The sequence below is a fragment of the Haliaeetus leucocephalus genome, unplaced genomic scaffold (assembly GCF_000737465.1).
Source record: "Haliaeetus leucocephalus isolate CR32 unplaced genomic scaffold, Haliaeetus_leucocephalus-4.0 Scaffold605, whole genome shotgun sequence".
NCBI lineage: Eukaryota > Metazoa > Chordata > Aves > Accipitriformes > Accipitridae > Haliaeetus > Haliaeetus leucocephalus.
In genome coordinates this window covers 6529304-6539940 of record NW_010973041.1, presented here as the reverse complement: position 1 = coordinate 6539940, position 10637 = coordinate 6529304, and the positions used below count along the sequence as shown (strand labels likewise).

Below are 10637 nucleotides of genomic sequence, written 5' to 3'. Positions count from 1 at the left end.
AAACCCCAGCCAGGGCACCTGACCCAAACTGGCCAACAGTGTATTCCATACCATGGGACGTCCCATCTAGTTTAGGAACTGGGAAGGGCAGGCGGGGAATCGCCGCTCGGGGACTGGCTGGGTGTCGGTCGGCGGGGGGTGAGCAATTGCCCCGCGCCTCATTTGTAAATTCCAATCCTTTTATTACTACTGTTGTCATTTTATTAGTGTTATCATTATCATTATTAGTTTCTTCTTTCCTGTTCTATTAAACCGTTCTTATCTCAACCCAGGAGTTTTACTTCTTTTCCTGATTTTCTCCCCCATCCCACTGGATGGGGGGGGAGTGAGTGAGCGGCTGCGTGGTGCTTAGTTGCTGGCTGGGGTTAAACCACGACACTCCCGTCAGCAGCAGAGGAGAGCAGATGTCCCCATAGGTGACCTCAGCGTATCTGTGGGTGCTGTGCCTCCTGAATGCCAGAATGCTGGCCCAAGGGTCCCACTGTCTGAGACACCTGAGCGTGCACACGTTAAGGGCATGGTCCTGCGTTTTATTATGGCAATTATAGACTTACCAGCTGTTGTGCTAAGACACTGACACCAGCACTGTGAGTTTCCAAGCAGCCTGGATGTTGTTTTCCAGCGCTGCTGAAACAAGGCTGCTGGGGTGGCCTTTCACATCCAGGCATTAGCATCTACCATGAGCAGCTCTGGATCCCACAAGACAACTGCCCTGGACCAGGATGCTGCATCCCTGTAGCAACGCAGCAGCTGCCAGGAGCCGGTCCCCCTGCCCCGTGCACCCAACTTCCCCTGCAGCCTCCACCTCCCCTCCATCTCCCCCAGCTCTGCAAGCAGAACCACAAACCTTGGGAGGACAGGGGCAATATGTAATTAAATGCCAGCCAGAGAGGAAGCCAACCTCCCAAACCACAGAGTGAAAGAGCATGGCTTGGCCTTACAGTCTGTGGTCATTTATGACAAAGACTTATCTTCCAAAGGAAAACAGGCCATCACTGAAATAGCTGCTTCTCCCCAGTGTTTTCAACCAGCTCTCCCTCTCTCTGGTGCTGTAACACGACTGCAGCTCCATCCGGGCTCAGACCCAGGCGCTTCCCACTACCCAGTCATGTTTCCCCACCTTGCCACTGCCACGAAGCCACAGAGTGCATCAGCACGATCCGCACATACCGAGGAGGAGGAGGAGGAGGAGTTACAGAGCTGATTTACCACTGTGGAAACAAAATGTCTTGCCAGCCAGAGACTGTAAATCACAGATCCCGTCAGCAGGCTTAGGCAAGGGAGATGAAGAGGGCTTATGCACCCACGTTGGATTGCAGTCCTGGATGTCTAAAGGACATTTTCAGACAAGGAGTGTTGAAGACCAAGCTCCAAAATGCTTGTACCTGCCAAGCCCACCTGCCCCAGCCTACTAAAATCCCTACAGCAACCCAGTTCAGAAAGAAAAAGTGATGTAACTGTCATAAATGGTTTAAATATAGAAAAACCAATACTGCACAGGAATGTATAACATCCTCACAGGGAGACATTAAACACATTTATTTGGCCAGACTGACAAATGTCCAAGAGCTGGTGAAACATGGTGCTGACTTGGCCTCTAGTGGGCCTCCAGACAAGACAACTCTAGAGAGGGGTGCCCTAAAACAACGTGTTCCTTTTCCAGCAGGCTACACCAGCGTATTTTTGCTTGTAGACTAGTCTCAGTGATTCTGTAGGTTCATTTTTCTTAAGTGTCAAGGGCCAATCTCTTAAGGCTCCACTGTGTTTATGCCACAAGAACATATTTTAAAGTGGATGCAAATGTCCCTATAAATATTAGTAATATGAGAACTGGGCCCCATGGAAAAACTAATGCTAGAGAACAGTAATTTTGAAGTCTTTGTGGCATCAAATTAATATGGTATTCATGAAAAATATTTTGCAATGGGAAATATTCTGGAGCCTGGGTTAAACTCTTGCTTTAGCACTCACTGTTTTGCAATCACTGACATGAAATTATATCCTTCCACGAGAACTAGTTCTAAAAAGTATATTTAATGTGAATGAACACTCAGAATATCCTGGAAATATATACATAATTCATGAGATCACTGATGGCATTTAGCACAATTCATTACCTATCTAGGCCTGAACAGCATTAAGCATAGCATAGTATCACCTCAGTGTCAGATCAATAAGCTAGGCAGTCTGTACATGCAATAAAGTGTGGAGGAAAAATATCCCTTATTTAAGAGTCGAGCAGATCTGCAGTCTTTCAAGTGCAGTGCCTGTAACATACCTCTGCACTACAAGACAACTAATGTCCCAAACTGAAGCTTGAATGGGACAAAGTCGTTTATCTTTCCCTCTAATGTCTGGTGGAAGAGAAAGGGCTCCCTGCGTGAAGCGAAACGTGGCAATTCCTCTGGCTGCGTTTGTTGCTTAAACTGGTCACAGGCTGATGCTTTGGGGTTTTCAGCAAGTCTGCCTGGAATTTCCATCCTCTGGAAATATTCCAGAGTTTTGAGAAAAAGATTTGTCCCACTTCTGAATAAAAACTAAAGAAACTAGAGAGCTTTTGCAGAAAATCTGGGGGAAAAAAAGGCAACTGTTGGAACAACCCACATTACATTTTACAGCTGGCTAGGAGTCTTTTGGCCTGACACAAAAACAAATTCTCCAGTGAAACTGAAATTGTCTAACAGCAAATCATTCTAGCAGACAATTCCCCACTCATTTCCCTGTTAGTTCTTGGGTCTTTATTTCCTTGAATCTAAATACAAAACAAAAATTATTGCACAACCAAACTAAGAGTGAAAAAGTTCAACTCTTGAGCCATGAGTATGCAGGCATTGAGTAAATGTCACCTGAATGAATAGAGTGCAACAGATGGAGGTTTTAACGTTGTTCTTGCAAATTAATAATTAATTTATTTTTTAAAGTAATCATCATAAATCTTCCTAGAACAGATTGTTATTCTGCCTGTTATGATTCATTAAACCAGTGCAGAATGAGATCATTATCATTTAAGTTAGCATTCCTGAGGCTGCCAAATATCCTCCAAGTATTTCCTGCAGCTGGGACTGCAAGCATCTTCCTTGGAACTGGCAGCCTGCTTGCGCCATATCCTGCTCCAAGAGCTTCTTGTGCCTCTGGCCAGCCACACCATCATGCCCACAGGGACCCCAAGCCACTTGGGGTGGGTCGCTTTGCCTGACCCCCTCGGGCAGCAGCAAAATCAGAGGCTGACTTCAAGCTGCAAAGCTGTGTGTGTGTGGCAGAGAGGCATGGCTACCACCCTGAGGAGCTGGGACTGGAAAACGCTTCCCCACAGGTGGGCTCTCATCCACCCCAGCCTCCAGCTCAGCTGGCTGACTACTGGGGCACAGTGGTCTCCCATGCCTTTGGATAAATTGGGAGTTTTCTCTTTCTGTTGGAAATTCCCACATTGTAAAGCCAAAGGACGGACCAGGCAGAGTGGCAGCCATGGGAAGCAGGTTACCAAAAATAGGTTTTTTCTCTTTAATTTCTTTCTGGTGTAATTTCCTGACTGTGTTGTTGAAACAATGACATAAGGGGCAGGATGCAGCAACAGGGCAGACAGGAGCAGGTGAGAGCAAATGAGCCAACAACATATTTGTGTAGAAGAAAGGAAAAAAAAGCTGGCAGTAAGGGGAATTCACAAATTACCTGACAAAAAAGCACACAGCCATCCCCTGCCCTCGCAGCCACCTTGAGAGTCCTGTGACAAGTTAAGGATGCCAAAAGGGAAAACTAAAACCCAAACCAAACAAAAAGCAAACCACCACCCCAAACTGCAGCAATTACTTGACCAGGGCATTTTCACTTCCTAAACTGGGAGAGAGAAATTCCCCTAGGTCATCTGATCTCTGTTGAAACTAGACCAGGAAGAGGAGCAGTGGCAGTCAGCGAGTGCAAGGGCGTTCTCCAGCTGTACAAAAGCCTCTCACATGTGAGCCGGTGATCAGAGCAGCGCAGGGATGTGCGTGCGTATGTATACGCAGCAAGGCGAGGTGCAAATATCCTCCCAGCCAGATCATCTCTTGCACAACTCTCTGACTCTGTGCAGCCCAGCAGACCTTTTGTTTTTTCCTCTGCTGCTCCTCTCCAAGCATGCCTCCAGAGCAGAACTTCTGAAGAGCCGTTTCCTCCTGCACTCTTTCCTCCCACGCATCTCCCTGAAAAGAGTTCTCCCCAAGAAAAGGTAGTCGCCAGCAGCATGGTGGGGGTGACGGTGATGAGGATGTGGATTGAGCCAGTGGTCGCGGGTTCCCAAGTAGCCAGCGCCTTCTATGACACGGCACTGCTGCTGGTGGTGAAGAACTACTACAACCAGACCAACACCACTGCTCCTTCCCATGCACTGGAAGATGCTCAGCAGAAAGCTGTCTCTAATTTTTATATAATCTACAACCTAGTCCTGGGCCTGAGCCCACTGGTGTCAGCCTATGGCTTATCCAAGCTGGGGGACAGGATGCATAGGAAGATACCCATCTGCTTCCCTCTTCTTGGCTACTTGGGCTCCAAAACTCTCCTGCTCCTCCTGATGCTGCTGGGCTGGCCCATCGAGGTGATGTATGGGGCTGCTGCTGTCAATGGGCTGACAGGCGGTTTCACCACGCTCTGGGCAGGCGTCATGGCTCTGGCATCCCTGGGGTCCTCTGAGAGCAGGAGGTCTCTGCGGCTCATCATTATTGAGCTGGTGTATGGCCTCGCTGGCTTTCTAGGAAGCATGGCATCTGGCTACCTCTTTGTCGGCTTCAGTGACCACTATCAAGAGGGCACTGTGCTGGTGGGCTGCAGCATCGCTTGCTATGCTTTCTGTCTCCTCTACAGCATTTTTGTCCTGACAGTCCCCAGGCCAGCTGCTTTCTGCCCAGCCAAAGCCAAGAGTGCAGAGGAGGTGGGCAGCCAGCTACCAGCCCACACAGGAACAGGAGCAGCAGCGGCAGCAAGTTCCCAACCTTCGGAGAGCAGCAGCTCCACTCCAGTATCCCCCTCAAAACTACTCATCATCATGCTGTTTGCGGCAGCAATCCTCTATGACCTTGCCGTCGTTGGTGCAATGAACGTACTCCCACTCTTCTTGCTTAGGGAGCCTTTAAGTTGGAATGCTGTGGAGATTGGCCATGGCAATGCTGCTGGGTACGTGATCTTCATCACCAGCTTCCTAGGGGTATTTGTGTTCTCCCAGTACCTGAGGGACATTACCATGATCATGATTGGAGTGGCATCCTTCAGCGCTGGCATCCTCATTATGGCCTTCGTGCAGTGGACGTTCCTGTTCTACATCGGTGAGTCGAACAGCCACTCGCATGAGCAAGTGCACCTTGAGAAAGGGGCTGGGGTCTTTCGACATCAGGAGGAGGGCTTTTGCTCTGCTTCACTGTGAGTTTCAGAATAGGGAGCTTGGCAGACCGTTGCACGAGCAATTCCCCAGGAAGATTCATTATCATTCCCCTCTCCTCATATCTCCCTTTGTACTCTTACACTCAGCACCCTACAATATCCAGAGGAGGCATACACTCCTGCCAAGGCTTAGTTTAAGGTTAGTTGACTTGTAATTTGTCACTTGGTCATAGCCCAGATCTGAGCAGGGGAGCAATGCTCACACAGTGAGGGAGTGGGAATTGTTGCTGGCTACCTGTACTAGTTGGACCACGCTGCTGCATTGATGGGAAGCACTTGGGTTTTGTGAGGTAAGGCTTAAGGCTACAACAGAAACAAATTGGCGAAGTTTTCCTATTAAGCAAACATCTTAAGATGTGATTTATTTTTGTTACATTAAGGCATTTATGGCTGATGGGAAGCTTAATAGCAAACCATTGGAGCTGCTTTAGCAACTAAAATATCATGATAATGTAGTGTACGGAATCTTACACTATGTACAAATGACCAAGGGACGGATAACTATAGATGGGGCAGCATCCCATGATGAAGGAAAGGCCAGTTTATTGTTGGGAGGTAGCCTCTGCAGGAATACAGATAACAAAACCCAAGAACCACATCCATTGTGGCAGTGAGATGGATGATACTCTGTTTGTCAGATATGAATCATGTGTTGCATGGCTTTGAGGTTTTGCTTCTGAAAGCGAGAAAAAGATCTAAGAGAAATGGCCTGAAGCAATTTTTCTGTCTGCCCCTACAGGGAATGAGAAATTGAAAAACCAAACAAAGTTATTCTAAAGGAAAAGATGGTAGGATATTATATTTGTGTACTAAGCCAAACACTGAGTGAAATTTTTAAGAGATTTTGTTTGTTTAGGCAATCAGGCTGGGGAACAAAAAATAAAAAATTAAAATAAAAAAATGCTTCTTAATATTAACTCCGTCGTGAACACACATTGCTACACACCGTGCAGGATGCTTACTCCCTGCATTGCAGAAACACCTCAGTACACTAGACATGAATCGAGTTTTCACTGAGGTTGGTTCTGCTGACAGGAAGGTAATTCCAGCTCCCAAAAAGTTTCCACACTAGAGAAAGCTTAAAATAATGCAAGCCAGAAGCACCCAGGTAGAAAACAGCTGTAGTGTCATAAAGGTACCGTTTCTGTCAAGGTCATGTAGCATGGGGTGCTCCCTCTGCTGGTTAGACTCTTATCAGCCTCACTATCTCAAAGGACAGTGCTATATTCCATCTAAACTTGGTTTTCAGGCCGAGACCAAGAGACCACAGCTGGTTTGGGCAAAGTCCCTCTGCTAGTGGGAGCAATAGGTGGCTTATCCACCATTGCTTAGATGAAGTGAGGACCTACACTCCTACCAAAGATTTGTGCTTCCTTTGGGTACTCAAGGGACAAGAAAAGGTGAAGCACAGTCCCTGCCCAACCCAGAAGCAGTAGTTGTGTGGGGAAACAAGGAGCAGGTACTGATGACTACATATTCATTGCATTGCAGCACGGGCAGTGATGCTGTTTGCCCTCATCCCCTTACCAACCATCAGGTCCATGTTATCCAAGCATGTTGAAGGATCATCCTATGGTAAGTACTTCAGTTACCTTACTGATCAAAAAACCTCAAATCCCTCCATTCAGCCTAAGGTATAAAGAGAAAGGTAAGTTATTGCTGCAATCTGTGCTTTACATAATAAAACCACAACAGCTGATACCACAAATGAGAAGGGAGGAGCAGAGAAACTTGCAGAACAAGATTGTCACATCCAAACTTCTCATCCTCGGTTGCATCATCATTTATCCACAAAATTTTCAGTACATGCTTCAAGAGATTACTATCAGTGTGCAGGTCAAAGTCAGGGAAAATATCTGGGTTGCGGCTCAAAAACACAGTACTCCAGGGAAAACCAAGAGGAGGACTGTGATATTCACACCATTTATATTTGGCTTCTTTTACTTCCAGCTTTGGGAAGGATGGATTTCTTTCATCTTTTTTCAGTTATGCTCTCTAAACACATCTCCAAATGTTACCTGGCAATTTGTTCCTGTCAGACCACAATTTAACTAACAAACAATAACCTTTGCATAACAATTGGCCCTTTTTGGTACACAGGAGCAGAAATTCTTTTCTATGGAAAAATATATTAGAAAATAGTAATACACATATATTTCACAACACCGTACTGAAGGCTACTATTTTTTACCCCAATGAGCTGGATTTAGACACAACAGATGGGACTGGTCTTGCATTCAAATAGCACCTAAGGCCCATGACTGCTCATGCCTCCTCCAAACATGTTCTCACAGCCATCCTTTGCATTCTTTTCCCTTCTGCCATATGAACACGACACTCCTCTGTCACCAGTTCATTCCTACTGCTTCTGCTCCTCAGAGTGGTCCGTAGCAAATTCACCTACCTGCCACAAATAGCACAGCTCACACCCCAAATTAATCCTTATTATTAATTAATTTTTAACCTCCACCACGAGCCATACAGGCTGCACCTGGTTCCAGCGGCAGGCCAGCTCTCAAGCAGGACCATGCAGCCAAGCAGCCCTTGCCTCTTGGAAGCAGTATTGTCTCCTTAGGTGGTGGCTGCTCGCACTGTGCAGCTGGAGAAGGCTGCCAGGGCAGCAAGCTCAGCACACAGTCCTGACCTTGCTCCCAGTTTGCACATCCTGGCAGGGCTGGGTTACTCCCGCTTCCCCCATTTACCACGACAGAAACAGACGGGTGCACTTCAGCAAAAACGCTCTTTCAATTAGAATTCAGTTTCTGCCTTTCATCCACCCTAAACATCATACAGATTACACGCACTTCCCCATTTCAGGCATTATTATGATTTTAACCCAGTGGACCACTCTTCTGGCCTAGGGCAGAGGCAGACCCTGACTAATATCTCCCCTGTCCTGAAGGTGTTAGTCCAAGACTACTTTTCTACCTCCTAGGGAAAGGAGCACTTATTGCCCAGTTTATTGCTGCTCTGCCAAGTAGCCACCTCTAATCTAGACTGTTTAAGCAGACAGTTTTCCTTTTGGATCTTTTGTCCTATGCCTAAAAGAAGGGAAAGTCATTTAATTCTGGTCTAGAACAGAAGAAGATACAAGCTCACGCCATCTGGCACTTATGAAGCAACGACCACATCGCTCTTCCACACAGTGGTGTTCCTGGAATCGTCAGGGAGGTACCAGAGCTGGTTTTTTCTCCCCGGTAACAAACTATGTTCTTGTTTTACAGGTAAGGTGTTTGTCCTGCTCCAGTTGTCTTTAGTCACCACGGGAGTAGTCACATCTACAGTCTATAACAAGATCTATCAAAACACACTGAACTGGTACAGTGGCTTCTGTTTCATTTTGTCTTTTCTAGTCAGCTGCCTGAGTCTCCTCCCTTTAAGGTAAGGAATAGGAAGGGTTTTGTCCAAAAGCACATGCTGTTATTTTCTCCATGCTTCCTGACTCTAGGTCTAATACAGATAGGAAAAAATAACTTTTTTTTTAATTAAAGAGAAACAAAAATCTTGCAGAAATGTGTTGACAAATATCAAAGAGATTCAAAGAAAGAAACTTGCAAGTGATTTAGCCAATTTTTTTAAACTTCTTTTTGTTTAATGTAACATGAATTGCTGTCAAAGGAATACTTGGCAGTTTAAGAGCTGATAACCCCAGGGGACAAAGCCTTCACACAAATGTACTGCTTGATATTGCAAAAATAGTAATAAGTAGAATGAGGGAATAATCCTACACAAAGTAAAACATTTTTTAAAAAATCCATTACAGGTTACTTATTGTGATAGAAAAGAATAATCTGAGTCTCCTCCAGGTGTTTCTTTCAAAGAGAAACCATTAACGCATAGTAAGGATATAGTTACTTTTCTGATCCAGGCAATTTGCCCAACTGTACAGCTACAGAATGACTGAGAGGTACAATTTCAAGAAAAAGTTTTAAGCACACAACCAGCTTAATTTGAAGAGACAAAGCTGAAACAGCATCTCCATCTACTCTTCCAGAATTTTCGATGGATCTCCCTCCAAATCTGACCTTGCCTGTCATTCTCTCCGCATGACCCTCCAGCTCATTGCATTACTAGAAGCAATGAGACTCTTCCAGTATGAAGTTAAAGTGAATAGCTATAATGTCAGTATTTAATCCACGTAACAAGAGTATTTTCATTCAGATACAAGGCAAGTACTGGCTAGGCTAATGTCTGATCCCAGGCAAAATTCTTGCCAAGTTTTGCTGTAATTTTTTAAAAAACATAACAGTAAAAAGTCTAAAGGCAGTATGTATACCAACTTCACTGTTATCACTTAGGAAGAAAAGAAAAAGCAGCACTAAGGAAGGCTCCTACACCATCAGCTGTGCCTCACCCAGAGCACCAAAGGCTTTCCAGGCTTGTGAACATGTCTGACACCTGGTGTCAGCAGGACTACAACTGTGGGGAAGGCTACTTCATACTCATCATTCCCCTGGCTTTGCCCTCCTCCTCCTATTTTCCAGACACAAGAGTGACTCTGCACAACGCTGCTGTTAACAGCAAGTCACTGCTAGCTACTCAACTGCTTTTTAATACAGGCTCCAAATAGAAGTTAGCACCATTATCACCACAAACTCAGGTTATTAGGACTTCAGAGTCTGAAAGAGGACAAATGGTGCCAACGTCATTGTTTGTACACAGGAATAACTTACAGAGAGGCTGGCAGATCCTTGAGAGGAATCACATGAGCACTCAGCCAGCTCCAGACACCCCAGCAAAGTTTAAGCTAAAGAATTGATGGGGCAAAAGCAAACTGTAGCTTGAAAAAGTAGTTTGCTAGCTCTCTTGTAACCTGCATTTTTATTGCTCTTTACAGCATTGTGGCCATCAAACAACGTTCAACCACTGGCTCCCTTCAGATTCTGACTGAGTGACAGAGGCTGTACAAGCTAAAGCATCTTCTGGTCCTTATCAACTCTCTGAGCTACCAAAGTGGAAGGTTTGCCAAGCATTAGTCCCCACAATTATCATCATTACAGGAAGCATCTCATTTGTGTTTCCATTTCACAGCATGCCGTGGCCTCTCAGCCACTGAGCTCACCCATGACAAAGAAGTTTGCCTTGTGTATTTCTGCAGTACATCATGTTGCAGAGTACATGCATTGGCTATTGCACACCAGCAGTCTTCAGAGCATTTTGCTTTCCTGCTAGGCTGGTTAGCAATAGTGCAGAGGGATGAGAACAGGGTAGAAATGAAGACACATCCT

At 45.6% G+C, this 10637-nt stretch overlaps 1 protein-coding gene across 1 annotated transcript; it reads left to right on the top strand.

The window, feature by feature from the left end:
• The first annotated feature begins 4219 nt into the window (after window positions 1–4219).
• On the top strand, window positions 4220–10304 carry SLC46A2 (solute carrier family 46, member 2). The gene is made up of 4 exons (XM_010578150.1): window positions 4220–5294; window positions 6901–6984; window positions 8634–8790; window positions 10247–10304. Exons 1-4 carry the CDS (start codon window positions 4220–4222, stop codon window positions 10302–10304), a joined length of 1374 nt encoding a protein of 457 aa, XP_010576452.1.
• Window positions 10305–10637: the final 333 nt, after the last annotated feature.